The sequence below is a fragment of the Myxine glutinosa genome, chromosome 1, assembly GCF_964187855.1.
Source record: "Myxine glutinosa chromosome 1, kmMyxGlut1.1, whole genome shotgun sequence".
Lineage (NCBI taxonomy): Eukaryota > Metazoa > Chordata > Myxini > Myxiniformes > Myxinidae > Myxine > Myxine glutinosa.
The window spans coordinates 227,581,760-227,600,436 of record NC_136261.1 but is presented as its reverse complement, the minus strand read 5'-3'; the positions used below and the strand labels follow the sequence as shown (position 1 = coordinate 227,600,436).

At 42.7% G+C, this 18,677-nt stretch overlaps 1 protein-coding gene across 11 annotated transcripts in view; it reads left to right on the top strand.

Moving 5' to 3' along the window:
- The window catches only part of LOC137413724 (uncharacterized), a 27,329-nt gene extending 8,998 nt beyond the window's left edge, over positions 1-18,331 (top strand). For 3 of the 11 annotated variants that reach the window (XR_013624558.1, XR_013624562.1, XR_010981736.2), the window contains 2 exons: positions 12,315-13,305; positions 15,851-18,331. Coding sequence is in view for 3 of the 11 variants with exons in the window: in XM_078784523.1 (XP_078640649.1) it covers positions 1,856-2,271; positions 2,473-2,528; positions 4,944-5,084; positions 15,851-16,185 (948 nt within the window). In the remaining 8 variants the exon portion in view is untranslated. Of the gene's footprint in view, positions 1-904; positions 2,272-2,472; positions 2,529-4,943; positions 5,085-12,314; positions 13,306-15,850 lie in introns of those variants that run through there. The other 8 variants (XR_013624568.1, XR_013624566.1, XM_078784530.1 and 5 more) reach the window with 7 other exon arrangements.
- The last annotated feature ends 346 nt before the right edge of the window (positions 18,332-18,677 follow it).

The following is an 18,677-nucleotide window of genomic DNA, read 5'->3' as shown; positions in this document are numbered from 1 at the left end:
CTTTGATGGCATCTCCAGAAGTGGACCCAATGAGATACACATTATCCTGAGCCCGAGTTTGCAATGAAACACTGGTACTAGCACATGCCATATCTGCAAAATAAGCAAGAATGTGGGTAAAATCCTGTTAATTCTTACTCCACAGGGTCACTCTCTACAAAAGAGCCACAGTCAATAAGTTAGGCCTACATATTACACACTAAAAAAGCGTACCCCTGACCCCGGGAACCTGTACAAAACATGCATGAAAATTGCCCAGATAGTGATCATAGGAAGTCTCAAAACTGTATGTATAATATATTGTATATAACTATATATATAATGTATAATGTGTATTTATGTATATTTATTATTTAATGTATATTTTATGTATAAATTTAATGTATATTTAATTATAATGTATATATATTGTATAACTATATATTTATTTATTATATTTAAATTTTAATATATTATATTTAATGTATTATATTTGTCTATATTTGTATAATTGTCTATTGTATAATTGTATATACTAGGGCATGCCCGTACTATATATATATATCTAAAATTATATCCCCCCCCTCTATTTACATGAAATGGTTTGGTCCAAAGCGAACGGCTTGCGAGTGGTGACAATCCCCCCCCCTCTATTTACATGAAATGGTTCGGTCCAAAGCGAACGGCTTCCGGAGTTTGGTAAAGAAATCGCCATCGCGTACACAAACGCGCAGGAAAGCGAATGAATCGCAAATTCGTTTTTATTAGTTTTAAAACATCGTTTAACGCCAACATAGCGCCAACATAGTTTGCAAACGTGAAATAAATGAATACGCTCTCAAATGTGCCATCCAAGGCAGAGTGTGCCCGCCACGTTCGGCACACGCGATCGTTCGCTGCTCTCTGATTGGTTGAATCGTTTTTTGGACATAGCTCGGTAAGTAATTGTCCGATTAATATGAAACCTTGAAAAGGCACATCCTCGGGTCCCCAGCAATATACCTGGCAAGTTAAAAGTATATCGGACCCGTGGTTGTCGAGAAACAGCGGTCACAGACAAACAAACAAACGTACAGACAGAGATTACTGGAATTATAGATAGATAATGTATAATATAATATATATTATTATTATTTAATGTATATTTACTATATATTTATTTTTAATATTATATTTAATGTATATATATAATTATGTATTTATTTTGTGTATATACAGCCCAAAAAATGGGAATTCCTATTTTTGCATGGGGGAAAATTCATCACTGATGTGGCACCCCTAAATATTATTGGATTCCATTCACATTTGGTGTGGTTTCCTTTGACACCAAAAGGAACACAAACAGACCATGTCCCGGAGAAAATCTGCATTTTGATTTTTTGAAGCCCACCCTAATATATGTGTGTATGTACGTGTGTATATATATGTGTGTGTGTATATATATGTATGTGTGTATATTGTTGCGGATATGAGGACTGTATATTTTTTTGATTGTGTGAATTGTTATTATTGTTTATGCTGCGCCCCCTGCCTCCGGAGCTGTGTAAAGGTGAAAGGGCATCCCATAATTAGTCCACAAGCATACACGTCAGCCAAATAATAGAATACCCCTGTTTGATAGTTATCTCTTATTCTGTGTTTTAGAGTAAGGCTGTGTCTCCCATTAATTGAAGTACTCCATTGCACCAGTGAAAGAGAATAGATCCCCTTTCATTCCCATCCCCAAAATCTCCATTTCCTTTCACATCCCCTTTCGTCATTGCCGAGCCTCGATTGCCAATTACCTCCCCTCCAAAACCACCATTGAACAAGTGCTCAGGTCGGGGAAGAGGGGCGTGCCCACCCGTCGTCATCAAGGGCGGAGCCAGAGGGTCGCATGACCAACCAGGGCCGAGGTGAGCACACCGATGGGCGTGTCCTGAAGGCCGGCGGCTTGATCGCTGGAGGCGCTATAAAGGCGCGCGCGCAAGAAGCGGGGTTGTGTGGTTTTGGTCGTCAGTGGTTGCGTTGTGGTGGTCAGTGTTGCGTTGGTTGCGGTGAGAAGTCGGTGGTGAGGAGTGAGTGGACCAAGAAAGAGTTGAGGGTTTGGACCAGACGAGTCAGACAAGTCCTGGGAAAGCAGCGGAGGCCACAGCAGCAACAACACCCAACAGCCACTTGGGGCCTGGACGGCGGTTTTGAGCAAGGCCGTGAAGGAACGGCGGCTGCTAAACGCGCCGATCGTGCTGCAGGATCCCCTTGGACCTTCCTCTCCCTCCAGCCATCCACCTCCTGCCTTTCCACCCTTCTTGTGTATGTGAGTTTGTTTTGTTTGTTCTGTCCCTGGGTTAATTAAGTCTGTATAAGCTAGTATTTGCACTGTGTCACCTGCGTCTTATGTGTTGTAAATAAACGTGACTGCTTTCTTTTTGCTTGTGTGTACAATAAATCCAATTACTCTTCTGTCCGTCTTCTCATTTTATTCCTTTTCCTCTTTGCATTTCGTCGTTTTAGAGTTTTCCAGATTGGGCAGCTGCGGTGCGATACGGCCAAAGTTCTGGGTGAATCGGGTGAGTCGGGGAACAACTGTTCGGTCGCGGAGCCTTCGCTCGGCAAAGTAACATCTAAACCGCGATCAGTAACAGTGTGTGTGTGTGTGTGTGTGTGTGTGTGTGTGTGTGTGTGTGTGTGTGTGTGTGTGTGTGTGTGTGTGTGTGTGTGTGTGTGTGTGTGTGTGTGTGTGTGTGTGTGTGTGTGTGTGTATATATATGTGTGTATATATATATATATATATATGTATGTATGTATGTATAAGGTTCAATTTGTACAAGTCTATGCATTCACCTCTGAGCTATCTAGTGACCTGGCTTCTAATCTCTGCCCAGCTATAAACTCTCGCTGTGGCATTTCACACGCGGGACGTGGCATCCATGTGTGCGTCGTACATTCAAAGGATGTTGGCTGAAGAATCTGTCTGACAGCACTGGCTGTTTGTGGCCGTTAAAGATGCCACTGTCATTCATGAAGATTCGCTGAGTTATCGCCGGCACCTTGAACAGATTCTAATTTCCTGCCACTTCAGTCAAACTACAGGCCTATTGAGACTTCAGCCAAAATAATGTTCCCAGCTGACCCCACAAGGTGGGTAGTAGTAGTTGTAGTAGTTGTAGTAGTAGTAGTAGTAGTAGTCCTAGTAGAGGGTTTACTCATTGAGCATTTTTCTTGAAACAATTTTGCTTTGTCAATCGTGCTATGGAAACGGTGCAGATGAGACGCATGCTTTTTGTCATGACTGGAGATGTAAAAAGGATTATAAATTATGCAAGCTCGTGCCCATTGTGGCCTTTCCCTGTATGGGCTCGAGTGCGAACTCGTTTCTACTTTACTTCATCAGTGATGGGTGTAAAATTCCAGGCGGGACTTTGATCGTTGTAGTTTTTTAACACTATTTTTAAACGTCTGTCCCTGCCGAGTAGACGTGATTTAAGTGAAGGTACCCAGGGTAAAGGTTGAAAGTGTAGCACATGGAAGTGCCTCGGTGTGACCGAAGGGGAGCGTTCATTGTTCCGTCTTGTTGATGTGCTGCCATTTTCTGCTGCCTGGGCCGTGGAAGTGAAGGCTGTACGGCAGTCTAGTTTGGTCTTGCCTGTTATTGCCTTGTAAGGGAGTGCCACTGGCCAAACATTCTATTTCAGTTGGTTACAAGCCTCTCGTCTGTTATCCCAAACATCCAGCTTGCCATCAATGATTGTATCGTCATTTTTTAAATTTGTACATTTTTTTTTGTCGGTTTTTATTTCCGACTGTGAAGGAAGGGAGATGTTCTGAAAGTGGTGCATGTTTGATCATTCTCCAAACGCTTATTTTCTGCTCCATTCCATCTCGAGTTTGAAATCCCCCAGGTTTGGTGAGGTGCTGCCAAAGGAATGTGCACCTTGAGGAGAGCATCCAAATATTTGGCATTTCGTTTGGTTGACGTACAACTTTTTCTTATTTTCCTTTTTTTATTTTTTATTTTTTGCTTTCCTTGTTATTCCAAGCAAGTTGCCATCGTTCTGCATGACTGCCAACCAGCTAGGGTCAGTTAAGGACGTCAGGCTGCAGGGAGGGAAGCTGTGGTGGGGAGACAGGATACGGGTGAGGGGGGCCTGCACAGACTTGACTGTTGCACATTTTTAGACATTTTGTCGGGATGGTTAGAATATTAGGTTAAATAGTTGGATAGTTTGGTATAACCGTATATAGTATTGGTATCACATCTTGACGAGCAAAGCTTGGAGTAGCTTTTCAAATTTGTCGCAAAACGTGGAAGGAATGGATGAGGGTTTGCCTACAAATATACCATATCATTAGATCTGCTGTACGTGCCTTGCTATAACTGTCTTGGAGAAGGTTATTATTACTATAATTTTTTTTTAAATACTATTTTTCTTCTGCCTACCCTGGTGTTGGGTATTATGTTGGGTATGTTGGGTATTATCCCTGGTGTTGGGCTAGCGGCTAGGGTGCCGGCTTAGGATCCTAGGATCCTGGGTTCGAATCCCGGTCATTCGCTGAATTAACGCCAGGGGGGTTGACTCAGCCTGTCATCCTTCCGAGGTCGGCAAATTGAGTACCAGTTCACTGGTAATTCCCTGCTTGTCGTTAAAGTCGGCAAAAAGGGTTGGCGTCAGGAAGGGCATCCGGCCGTAAAACATTGCTTCAAAAAGGGGACCGAAAAACAACAACAACCACAGTTCCCGAAAAAGGCCAACCCCCGCTTGCGGGGAAAAATGGCCTCTAAAGGTGGTTTTTTCTACCACATTGAGTAGCACCTTTCATAGATCCTCTCCATGTTTGGACATCGAGGTCAGCTGGTCGGTGGCCTCGGTATTTTTGCTAAGATTTGTATGGCAGAACTGCCTGAAGGTTATCTGGTATGCAAGCATCTTCAGACTCGGAGCAAAATTTAATAAAGCAATTTCTGCTTTGTCTGCGAGTGGCAGATGTGCGTTTCTGCTTGAAATCCTGCTCGCCTCCTTCAGTTAGCTTCGACCTGAGGTGTTTTGGGCCTGCACGAGTCTTCAAAGCCTGTCCTGCATCTATTTCTCTACCTTCTCCATATAATTTGAGAGCATCTGCATGTGGTACTTATTACTGTCTGCACAACCCAAAAAGGGACAGTTTGAAAATTGTTGCATGTGGATGTTGACAATGAGTTTGTATGCGAGTACTCTTCCCGGAAAGTGCTGTTTCTCCATCGATTGCTTTATTCATGAGTTCATGAACACCCTTGAAAAAGCTGAAGGACTCTAGATGAAGGCAAGCTTGCTAAACTGCAAACTGACTGACAGAGGGGGAAGCAAAAATAGAAATAAAAGTAGTAATAAGTTGGAAAAATGACAAAAAAACAGAATCTAAAGAACACAGGCCAACAAAAATAGTAGTTTGCAGACCTTGCCTATCATTAGCACGAGTGGAAACTTGTGTACCTTGGGTCCCCCCCCCCCTCCTTTTTGGGGGGAGGGGGGAAGGCGTTGCTGGTACAGTATACTTTCACTGATTGCACGTCAAATTCCATGTACGACTTCTCATTGAAGTTTAAGAGTTCTCCTGTCAACCTACATTTGGCATTCTTTTGGTATTTGTATGGGCCTTGATATTCGCTTTAGGTTGGGATTGGAGATGATGCTTTCGCTGGCAGACAAACGCTTGCTATTTACTTTGGCCATAGACATCCTTAAAGGCCTTTTGGTTGCACAGTTGCTGGGTTTGGCGCAAGTCACAGAATTTACGTATATTGGTGTAAAGGGTGTGGCTCTGCGGTTGCACGGTTTCCTGCAATGGCAAGTTGGACCTGTGCGATCAACGCATCTGGATCTATAGCATTACTTTCACATGATTTCTAACTAAGAAAATGGCTCCCTAACTTTTTCTTTTTAATCTCGTTAACCTCCATCAGTTTGACAGTTCCACGAACAGTTGTGCAGCACACAGTAGATTTGTTCCCACTTTGGACAAATTGTGAGCTCGCCAGTTGTACAAACATCGATTTTTTTTTTTTTCCCCTCCCAACAAGTAGCCACTGTGACTGTATTCTGGAGGAATGTCAGCCATAACCAATGAGCAAATGCCACTTATTTTCCAGCTAGCCATTATGTCTGGCATATTTTTGTCATTTGCTCGACTGTGCATGCCTGTTCTCACCGCTTCTGAGGTGGGTGTGTAGGTAACATACTTTGAATACCATGCTGTCACGTATTGTGTGGGTTATTGGATTGCATATTTCTCTTGATTCCCTTGCCACTGTAGAGGTCTGGCCTAATTGTTCAACCTGGCACTTTCCTATTGAGTACTGTATTTGCTTTATGCCAAATTAGCATACCTGTTTTATTATTTTTATTTATTTATTTTTGTAATTAGCCCATGGGTGTGAAGTGAAAGGCAGGTTTAAGGAATTTGTTTACTCTGTGTGGCTTTCTGTCTGCAAATGGCAGTTTATGATTGAGGAACAACTTTATTTCAATTGAATGCTATATTTTGAACACTAATCGGAAAATGAACCTGTAGTTTAAAAGTTATTTGGCTCTGAATTCATCACAATCTCACAGCAATCTTAGTCTTTCCACAGATTCTCAATGGGATTCAAGTTGGGGCTTTGGCTGGGCCACTCAAGGACTTTCATGTTCTTGTTCTGAAGTCATTCCAGTGTTGCTTTCGCTGTTTGCTTGGGGTCATTGTCCTGTTGGAGCGTAAATCTTTGACACCGTCCAAGGTCTTTTGCACTCTGAAGCAGGTTCTCCTTTAGGATTTGCCTGTAGTTGGCTCCATTCATTGTTCTCTCTATCATTACAAGTCTCCCAGTCCCTGCTGCTGAAAAGCATCCCCATAGCATGATGCTGCCACCACCATGCTTCATGGTCGGGATGGTGTTACATGAGTGATGAGCTGTGCTCTGTTTCTGCCAGATGTAACGCTTTGCATTCAGGCCAAAGACTTCAATTTTCATCTTATCAGACTACATAAATCTTTTGCCTCATACTCTGAGTCTTTCATGTGCCTTTTTTGCAAACTCCATGTGTGTGTCATGTGCCTTTTTCTGAGTGGCTTCCTTCTGGCCACTCCCATAAAGTCAAGATTTGTGAAGTTCTGCAGATACTCTTGTCTTTCTGGCAGGTTCTCCCATCTCAGCCAAGGATCTCTGTAGTTCTATCAGTGGTCATTGGGTTCTTTGTCACCTCCCTGACCAAGATCCTTGTTGCTCGGTTTGGTCGGACGGCCAGCTCTAGGTAGAGTCTGGGTAGTTCCATATTCTTTCCATTTCCTAATGATGGAGTTCACTGTGCTCTTGGGAACTTTCAACACTCTCTAAATTTTTATACCCTTCCTCAGATCTATGCCTCCTCACAATTCTATCTCGGAGTTCTACGGACAGTTTATTGGACTTCATGGTGGAGTTTCAGCTCTGACATGTGCTGTCAACTGTGGGACCTTGTATAGAAAGGTGTGTTTCTTTCTAAATCATATCCAATCGATTGAATTGGCCACAGGTGAACTCAAATCAAGTTGTAGAGACATCTCAAAGACAATCAAAGGAAATTGGATGCACCTGAGCTCAATTTGGAGTGTTATAGCAAAGGGGTTGGATATTTGCTGACTATATTTCAGCTTTTCATTTTTAATTATTTTGTAAAAATTTCGAGAAAAAAAACAAAAAACCCACCGACATTGAGGTATTTAGATAACAACAAAAAATCTCAATTTAATCCATTTTGAATTCAGGCTGTAACAACAAAATGTGATGTTTTCACTGGGTTACTTTCATGTGGAGGAGCTTCTGTCTTATTTTTATTTTGAAAGTGTGAATTTAGTGGAAATGGCTTTTGTGAATTGTATAAAAGATATGAAAGTGGAGGGAAGCATGCCTGTCAGAGCCATGCATTTTGGTCACCACCTGGATGTGCGTTGTCCATTGATGTTGGCCTGTGAGGAAACCAATACTGCCTGCAACTTGATCTCGTAGCTTTGGCCATGCCTCTGCGTTAGGCAAGTTGGTTTGAGGTGTTAAAAGGCAGATCACCCCAACTTGTCACATTGCCAGATGCTGAACACTGTTCCTGTCCCCTTGGCCAGCATGCTTCCGGAATGTGCGCCATTCGTATCCGTCGCACGCAAAGGTGACCGCAGCAGTTTTCTTGGTTGAAATGAGGGCATGTTGGATTTTTTTTTTTTTTTCCAAGACGTTATTTTAAAAGCCATGAGAAATTATGACCAAAGGCCTTCAATGGGTGAAATGCTTCTGCTGCAGGCATTCTTGCATTATTGTGCACAAGCTAGTACAATCCATCTTGTAGAAGCAACTGAAAAATGTTCACAAAAAAAACCCCAAAAAACATGAAGCATTACGAATTTATTATGTTGTGCAACCTTTCGACCACACGCAGAATTGCAACATAGGTAGATATTTGGTTTTGCGTAGCTGTTGTCATCGTTTATCTTGACTGGCATGGATTTGAAAACTTCATTTCCAGATAGCACAAAGAGCGTTCAAGAAGTTCCCCCACAAGAAGTTCCCCCACAAGAAGTTCAAGAAGTTTCCCCACAAGATTCCCCCACTTCAACATGCCAACAGGGTTTGTTTCATTGCAAGTGTATGTAATTATTAAAAATATTTGAATACATTTTATTTGTCTCCTACTTTATTTTTGCAGTTGTTACTCATTTCCCGAACTCCTTTGAATGCTCCACGTGTTTTATTTATAGCTGTTTTGAAGATGTTATTTTGAAATTCTTGGTTAAAAACTTTTCACAAATCTTTATAAATGTAAAAAAAACAAAAACAAAAACAATCTTTGTACATTTGTTTTGTCTGTCATCCATTTTCTTGGACGATTGAGCTTCTGCAGCTGTGAAACCCTGTTTTGCGATGGTGCTTTATTTATTTAATTTACTTGCAGTGTGATCCATAGTTTTGCTTCCTTTTGGGTTGCGTGCGTGTGGGTTCCTGGCACGGTGATTTGTGCTGTTGTAATGAAAATCACATTGCCAGGGATTACCACGTGAACGTAGGATGCTGCAGCACTCGAGGGTTTTCTGACAGCATTCTGCTTGTGTTCATTTATTTATTAGCAGGTTGTTATCCTTAAATCTCCATCATATAAATGCCATACCTTCCTCCCCCCAACCCCACTCCGCCCCCCCCCCCCCCTTGGTCTTGCGGAACCTGTCACTGATTGACAGGGAAGCACAAGCACTTTCCTCTGTGCTCGTCCAGCTTTGGGGGTGGGAGGGTGGGTGTCAATATTATGAAAAGAGCACGATTTGCTTTTCTATACAACTGATGTTTCATCCTGGTTAACCTGGTCCTTTTTCCTTTGCAATGTCTTTGCCAACGCTCTCCTTTGTATACTTCACCCTCTTGTCCTCTGATTCCAGGCTGGTTTTGAAACCGTTTGAGGATTAATGGAGCATCACACGGTTTAAGGTAGCGGCCCCCCGAGTTAAACGTGCTCACGGCGATTTATTGCAAGAGGCAAATTCAGTAAAAACTGAACTTTGCTCCAAATTGGTCTCTTCAGATTCCGGTGTTTATCGAGTGCCTGTGCTATGAGGAAACCTCCATTTTGTGCAACATCACCACCACCACGACTGCTTGACATCCAGTCCTTTTGAAGGGTTATGCCTCCTCTGGTGCGGGGCTTGGCTCACTTGTGAACACTGCTGTATTTTATCCTGTTCACAGTGGCTAAGTTCTGCACTCGGGCTGGCTCTCCTCCACTATCCTCTTAACTCTTACTCCTACCCATGATTCTTGCTTTGGCAGGACAACCGCCTGCCTCTCCAAATGGCCTTTTACATGCTTCCACTGCAAAACAAAAGAAACCTCAGGAGATTGTTGCAAATGAATCACTACTTGCTCATCGCCATTGCTCTCCAAAAATATCTTGCCATCATGCTTCCTAACAGGCATCTGGGCTTGGTGTGCAGCAGGTGTGGTCCTCGCTTCACGTCGGGCCCTTCCTTGTGATTATGGTCTGTGTTGAGAATCCAACTTTGACCATATCGGTTTCATTGAGCATGTGAGATCTAATTTGTGCTTCAAACGTGGACTTTATATTTATCAATGTCCTCATTATTTTTGCATATATGCATCTGTCTTGGCTCTTCAATTGCTTGTGCACTGGAAAGGCAGCTTGCCAGCCATTTTGAAGATGTGAATTCTTAACAGCTGCCTTTGAGTGATTGTAATCACATGTTCACACGAGTCTCCTCTTCCCAGCTGCTTTCCAAAGTGTTCCTCAGTCTGCCCAATGAAATGGCAATTTGCTCAGGACGACCCCTTTCCGCAAGGCCACAGTCATGTTGACCACCCGTACTGCATTATATAATGCTGCGGCTGGCTCCTGCTTGTTTTATTTTGGCTTTCTGGCGGCCTTGTTTGTCTGCAGATTACGAGTGTGATAATCGCCGACTCGAGGCCTTGCAAAATGTCTATGCTACCATCATCTCAAGTCGGAAGTATGTTCCACGGCCTCTTCGGTATAACAGCACTTTGAATGTGACTGCTCTTTTGATTCAGCTTGTGTGTGTGTGTGTTGACTAGGTCAATGAACCATAAGCAGGTGCTTCATGAACTACAGAGCACTCATACTTGTAGATGGAAAAATGAACTTTCAGATGGCAGAGGATGTTTTTAGCCCAGTGCTGAACTGGGAAGCCATTTTGCTTCCTCTCCATCGCCTAATGGTAAAGTAAATATGTACTTTGAATATGCAAACCCTAGAGGGCTGGCAGGGTGACCTAGTGGTATGCTCGCTTGCTTCGAAGCTGTATAGCTTGAGTTTGAATCCCTAGCCATCTATAAACTCTCATCCCGGTGTTTCCCAGGCAGGGCCAGTCATCATTGTGTGTGCCGTTCCTAGGATGGATGCAAAATGGCCGTCGTCTGCCGGCATTAGTTTGTCGATCCCCTGGCCGCTATCCCTTCTACTGTTTAATTGGGCTCTGTAACCACCTGGCTAGCCAGTTGGAAAGGATGGACGTTCAATACGGGTTTTGGGTAAGACGTTCGGGTGAATCGTATATCTGGCAGGTGTTAGGTGTGCTGCGAGGGAAAGTTGTGTTAAGTTTTTCTTCTGGAAGGGTCAGATAGGTCAGACGTTGGAAATATATAAGCACCGGGTAATGATTGGGACTCGGGTGAATGCGCAAGATAATTCAGACTCTGCGATAGACAAGACAATCAGGTTGATGGGAATGAGCATCCCGGTTGGTGGACTTCAAAGATCCCAGTTTTGTCCTTCTGTCCTTTTGTCTTCCCAGATCTTTAAAGATCTTTGTCCTTCGTGAAGAGCAGGTGAGCTATTGCCGGCACCCTGAACAAATTGCAAATTCCAGGCCTAACCCGCCTGTTCATGAAAGACTTGGGCCAAGCTTACCTTGATCAACCCCACAAACATGTGAGCCGTTCATTTGCAGCCGTTAAAGGATATGAAACCCTCCATAACAGAAAATGAAAATTCCACTTCGACTTGCCAGGTGTTTGGCCAAACCGCCTGCAGGTGTGCACGCCTTCCAACTGGCACCTGTTGGCATTTTATACCAGGATTTGGTACTTGCAACATCGAAGATGGTCGGTTACGTTTCTGGTTCTGTCTGTCTGTTTGTTTGTTTGTCACCGGCCTACAGGTCACAATTTTCAACCGATCTTCACGAAACTTCACTAAATGGTAGAGTTGGTCAAAAGCAAGAAGCCTATTGTTTTTGGGGTCAATAGGTCAATATAGGCCAAAGGTCACCAACTTTGCTACATTTCTAAAATCCTCAATTTTCATCCGATTGACTTGAAATTTGAAGAGTACTTGCATATCTGGTCACTGAATTCAACCACAAATTATATTTTAGGTAAACATAGGCCAAAAGGTCAACATAGGCTGAATTTCTAAAATCACCAATTTTCATTTGATTGACTTGAAATTCAAAGAGGATTTACATATACGGTCACTGAATTCAACCACCAACTATTTTTGAGGTCAACATAGGCCAAAAGGTAAACATCTGCCAAGTTTTTAAAATCCTCAATTTTCATCCGATTGACTTGAAAATTGAACAGCATTTGCACATTGTCACTAAATAGGGAAACAAACAATTTTTGAGGTCAAAAGGTCAAAGGTCAACCTTCCAAAATCATCATTTTTCATCTGAAAAATCGTCACTTTTCTTCCCGTTGACCCGAGCTTTGATCAAGATTGTCAATTTTAATCTTGATGAAGTGAACAATTTGCTGTATCAATGGAATTTTTTTCTTGGGGTTGGGGGGGCGGATTTTGCAAGTATCGTGCTCCGCATGACGTCTTCTTGTTTTCTTTTCTCCACAGCTCGTTATTCAAGTGAAAATGGTTTCTGAATCGGGATGCGATTTTGTTGGGAAACAATTGATGCTTGGCAAACTCCAAGATGTGATCAACTATTCCAGTCCTTTCACTTTAATATGAAGGTTGGAATACATCGACGGCAGTTATGTGAAGTGCCCACGTTTGGTTTTGGCCTTCGAACCCCAAGTTGTTATTATGGAGCAAATCAGTTGAGGTTACTTTGCTTGATGAAACTCTTTTTGAAATACACCTGGTACTGCTTTTTGTGGGTATTTAACCGACAAGGAGGTTGAATAGGCCTTGAAGCCTGTTTTTGGCCATTTGTTGTAGTTGTCATCTTTTTAGCCTTGATACATGTGTTCCCATCTTCTGCCGCTGCTTTTTTGACCAATTCGTCTTGCACTGCTGGAACAGGTGTAATTTGGAGCAAGTCACGCATGCTTGGGGAGGGGAGTGATTCCTGATATTTCACAGGGCAGTTGTGTATGGAGTTGAGGCAGTTTGGGCCTTTTGAGAAGGTTTTAAAAATCATTTTATATTTAAGGGGCCAGCTTGCATGGTCATGGCCTTCTTAACTTCACAAGTGTAGACGAATGATCGTGATGGTGTTTTAATGCCTACCTCGGTCATTAAGGATTGGTTTGTGAATTGTGATGCCAGAATTGATGTGCTAATTGCTGCCCTCTGACATGGTGCCCACCCATGAAGGAATTAAATTTGAAATGAGCAACTTGATGAATTGGCAGCAATGAGTAGATGCATTATTGTGGATTTTAACTCTGCGCGTAGTTTTGCAGTTCGTGGATGCGTTTGGCTTTAAATGTGTGGAAAGCTAATTGCTGGTGCCTGTTTAGGGTGTGGATCTGTCAGCAGGTGTGTGAGGAAACCGCACCTGTTAACTTTGTGGAAACCCCTTCTCTGCCAGAGGCATGCATGTCTGGACAAGTTGCTTGATCCTTTCATTGGCGTGGCCATTCTCCAAAAGGCGTACCAGGTATTTTTTTCCCCTTGCCAGATTTGCAGGAAAGGGGAATTAACTTGATTGCTACACTTAAGCTGAAATGAGAGCTGTTTTCAAACTACCTTTTTGGCACTTGCAACTTTCCTTGCTTTGCTTCCTTTGGCTCAAGTTTGTTACCAGTACCTGACTTGTTAAAAGTTCTGGAGGCTTTTATGTGAGAGAAAGTTCTTGGTAAGATATCAGGTTTTCTGGTGATACAAAGCTGCAGCTCACCTCATCCACTCGTATGTACATGTGTATATGTACACATGAGTTTGCACCAAACATGTGGCTGGTGCTCAATCAAAATTGCCTGTCGACTAACAGAACATTTTTGCAGGCCAGACCACAAATCCGGTTACTATTCTCCAGGTCTGGTGAATGTCTTTCGGGTATCTGTGACCTTTAGTTGTGCAATGAACTTGAAACGAGCGAAAAAGGTGATTGTGCTTTATGCAGTGTTGTTTGAGCTTGCCGTCGAGCCATACCTGTTGATTTGTGTCAAGGCCTCTACCCCAAAAATAATAGCTTCTAATCGGCAGAGCTTCTTCTCTTACATACTTGACTGTGGTTTCCTTGGAGTTGCAAGCTGGTGGGATGACAGAGTTACGCACACTTGTCACTAAGCTGACTAGCTTGGGTTTCAATGTCCTACCTATAAGCTGTCACCACGGTGTTCGCTGGCAGGTGATTCCTCAATGTGTGCCGGTAAACGAAGTCACGTTTGCTGCTATTGATAAATGTTAAAGATCCCACGATGTCCTTCACGCCGAGTAGGGGAGCTATTGCCGACACCATGGCCAAATTCCAAATTCCTGCCAAAACCTACAGAGTGGGCATTGCATCAGTGGCACAGCCACTCTCCTCGGCCAATGATGCTATGCCACAGCCTTGTGCTGTATACAAAAGGTGAGTCGTGGCCGCCATCTTGCTCTGGTTTAAAATTGGGCCATAACGTGTTAGTCGACAGGAACGTGACCTCCTGACTCGTGGTCACTTGACCAATCTGCTCTAAGTGTTTAATCACATTTTTTGGCCATGACCATATGTCATCGCTACAAAATTGCTTTTCCAATTACTTTATAATGCATGAAGTAGTTGTTAGCTCTGCCACCAAAGGTGGATGGAGGTTGTGTTTTCACCACTGTCTGTCCGTTTGTGAACAAAATATCTCAAAGTTGTGGACGGATTTGGACGAAACTTGTTGGACATGTGTGTGTGTGAGACAAGGAAGAATTGATTCAATTTTGGTGAAGATCCGGATCCAGCTAGTAGAATTTTTAAAGTGATTCCTCACCATTCAGTGATATGGCCAACCAGGTGGAGGTATGTATGCTCTCTACTTAATGCCATTCTAGTTACCCTCGCCAGAGGAGAGGGTATTGCATTTGAGTCTTTGTTTGGCCGCACAGAATAAATATGATTTTCTCTTGCAACCGTTGCTCCGATTGACAGGAAATTTTCACCATAGGTGCAACTCCACCTGTGGAGTTTTTAAATGAAGTATGACGTCATAGGTCACGTGGTTCGGCCGCCATCTTGGAAAAACGTTGCACCTCCATATCTCTGAAAGTGCTGAATAGAAAAAAATTGAGACTTGGCTCCTTGTAAAGAACTCTCCATGGGGAATAAAATATGTTGATGTCATAGGTGCCTCCATTATGACGTCATAATTCGACAAGTACAAAACTTCGTCGATCAAGGTGAAATTTTTTTGAGCGTCATGCAGGCATAATTTGGTGGAGAAAAAATAATAATAATGTCATCGGTCACGTGGTTTGGCTGCCATATTTGTTTTAACACAAAAGCCTTAAAAACCACTGAAAACACATCCTGGTGAGGGTCTGCATTCTCTGATTGCTCTTTCTTGTTTATTCTGTGTTTTAGCAGAAGATTAATTTAAACACTGCCAGCAAAACCAACTTTTACACTATTGTGATTTCTGAAGTAGTAGTTTGGTGCAATCATGGGTATCAATGACGCAGTGGTGTTCGTGTGAAAATACTTGTCCTTGCTTCATTTGTGAATTGGCTTTCTGAAATGTATGGAGACAAAATGTAGCAATGGTGCCAGAAAAAGCAAAATGGCAAAGTATTAGTATGATTTGTGCTGCTTTATTCTAAGTTAGACAAACTATCAACTATTTTGAGCAGATGTACTGATACAGAACAGATGTACTGATTTGATTCTTCTGGAAACTTAATGGGTTACATTGCCTTCAGAAAGTATTCACACCCCATGACTTTTTCACATTTTGTTTTTACAGCCTGAATTTAAAATGGATTGAATTGGGATTTTTTTGTCACTGGTCAACACAATACCCTACAATGTCAAAGTTAAAAAAAGAAATTTTTTGACATTTTTATTAATTGATTACAATTAAATACAGAAATATTTAATTTACACAAGTATTCAACTCCCTGAGTCAATACTTTGTGGAAGTGCATTTGGCAGTGATTGCAGCTTTGAGTTTTGGGAATGTCTGTATGAGCTTTGCACATATCTGGATTTGAGGAGTTTCTCCCATTCTTCCTCGCAGATTTGCTCAAGCTCTGTCAAGTTCGATGGGGAGCATCGGTGAACATCAATCTTCAAGTCTTTTCCATAGATTCTCAATGGTATTCAAGTCTGACCTTTGGCTGGGCCACTCAAGGACTTTCATGTTCTTGTTCTGAAGCCATTCCAGTATTGCTTTGGCTGTTTGCTTGGGGGTCATTGGCCTGTTGGAGCGTGAATCTTTGCTGCAATCCAAGGTCCTTTTGCACTGAAGCAAGTTCTCCTCAAGGATTTGCCTGTATTTGGCTCCATTCATTTTTCCCTCTATACTTACAAGTCTCACAGTCCCTGCTGCTGAAAAGCATCCCCATAGCATGATAAAAACCACCATGCTTCACGGTAGGGATTGTGTTAGATGGGTGATGAGCTGCGCTCAGTTTCTGCCAGACGTCGCACTTTGCATTTGGGCCAAAGAGTTTAATTTTCATCTCTTCGGACCACAGAATATTTTGGTTCATGCTCTAGCTTTCACGTACCTTTGTGTAAACTCCAGGTGTTTTGCCATTTGCCTTTTTCTCAAGAGTGGCTGCCTTCTGGCCACTCTCCCATAAAGCCTAGATTTGTGAAGTGCTGCAGATACTCTTGTCCTTCTGGCAGGTTCTCCCATCTCAGCTAAGGATCTCTGTAGTTCTGTCAGTGGGCATTGGGTTCTTGGTCACCTCCCTGACCAAGGTCCTTCTTGATCACTTTCTCAGTGTGGTTGGACATCCAGCTCTAGAAAGAGTGAGTTGTTCTATATTCTTTTCATTTCCTAATGCTGTTAGGAACATTCAACACTCTAAAAATTGTTTTTTACCCTTCCCCAGATGTATGCCTTCTCACTTCTCTTCCTTGAGCTATATGGACAGTTCATTGGACTTCATGTTAGTTTCTGCTTTGATTTGCACAGTCGACTGTGGGACCTCAAGTATAGAAACGTGTTTCTTTCTAAATCATGTACAATCAATTGAATTGGCCACTGGTGGACTCGATTCAAGTTGTAGTAGACATCTTGAGGATGATCAAAGGAAGTCGGATTCCCCTGAGCTCAATTTGGAGTGTCATAGTAAAGGGTTTTTTTTTGGGGGTTTTTTTTTTTTTTTTTTTAAGAAAAATTTCCAAATTAATTAGAAGTGAAAAGCTGAAATGTATTAGTCAATAAGTATTCAACCCCTTTACTATATGAATATATTCAATATTCATATAGTAAAGGGGTTGAATACTTATTGACTCTAATACATTTCAGCTTTTCACTTCTAATTAATTTGGAAATTTTTCTTTAAAAAAACAAAACATATATATATATATATATATATATATATATATAATTGTTGCGGAGATGAGGACTGTATATTTTTTTGATTGTGTGCTGTACTATTATTATTATTGGTTATTCTGCGCCCCCCTACCTCCGGAGCTGTGTAAAGGTGAAAGGGCATCCCATAATTAGTCCACAAGCATACACGTCAGCCAAGTAATAGAATACCCCTGTTCATAGTTATCTCTTATTCTGTGTTCTAGGGTAAGGCTGTGTCTCCCATTAATTGAAGTACTCCATTGCACCAGTGAAAGAGAATAGATCCCCTTTCCTTCCCATCCCCAAAATCTCCCTTTCCTTCCCATCCCCAAAATCTCCCTTTCCTTCCCATCCCCAAAATCTCCATTCCCTTTTACATCCCCTCTCGTGATTGCCAACCCTCTATTGCCAATTACATCCCCTCTCGTCATTGCTGAGCCCTCGATTCCCAATCACCTCCCCTCCAATAACCGCCATTGACCACGAGGCAGGGTCGGAGAAGAAAGGCGTGTCTCCACCTCGTTATAGAGGGGAGGAGGGGCGTACCCGCCCGTCGTCATCGAGGGGGGAGCCCGAGGGTCGCGCGACCAACCAGGGCCGAGGTGAGCACCCCGATGGGCGTGTCCAAAACGCCGGCGGCGTAATCGCTGGAGGCGCTATAAAAGGCGCGAACGGAAGTGAGTGGTGAGTTGGTCTGAGTTGGTTGAGAGTCGGTCGTCAAGTGGAGAGTGGTGAAGTCAGTCAGTAGAGGTGGTGGTCAAGTGGTTGCGTTGGTTGCGGTGAGGAGTCGGTGGTAAAGAGTGAGGGACCAAGAAGGAGTTGAGGGTGTGGACCAACGAGTCAGACAAGTCCTGGGAACGCAGCGGAGGCCGCAGCAGCAAGAACACCCAACAGCCAAAGGGGGCCTGAACGGCGGTTTGGAGCAGGGCCGAAAAGGAACGGCGGCTGCTAAACGCGCCGGTTGAGCTGCAGGACCCCCTTGGACCTCCCTCTCCCTCCAGCCATCCACCTCCTGCCTTTCCACCCTTCTTGTGTACGTGAGTTTGTTTTGTTTGTTCTGTCCCTGGGTATTTAATTAAGTCTGTAGGTAAGCTAAAATTTGCACTGTGTCACCTGCGTCTTATGTGTTGTAAATAAACCTTGATTGCTCCTTTTTGCTTGTGTAAATAATAAATTCAATTACTCTTCTGTCCGTCTATTCGTTTTATTCCTTTTCCTCTTTGCATTCGTCGTTTTCGTCCTTTCCTCTCATTGAGCAGCTGCGGTGCGATCCGGCCAAAGTCCTGGGTGAATCGGGTGAGTCAGGGATCCTGTTAGGTCGCGGTAATACACCACCGCTCGGTCATCATAACATCTTAAACCGCGATCAGTAACAATATATATATATATATATATATATATATATATATGTATATATATATATATATATATATATATCTCCACTGATATTTGGGGGAATTGTGTAGATTGGTGACCAAAATTAAAATCTCAATTTAACCAATTTTAAATAAAAATTCCTTTTATCTTTCTTAAA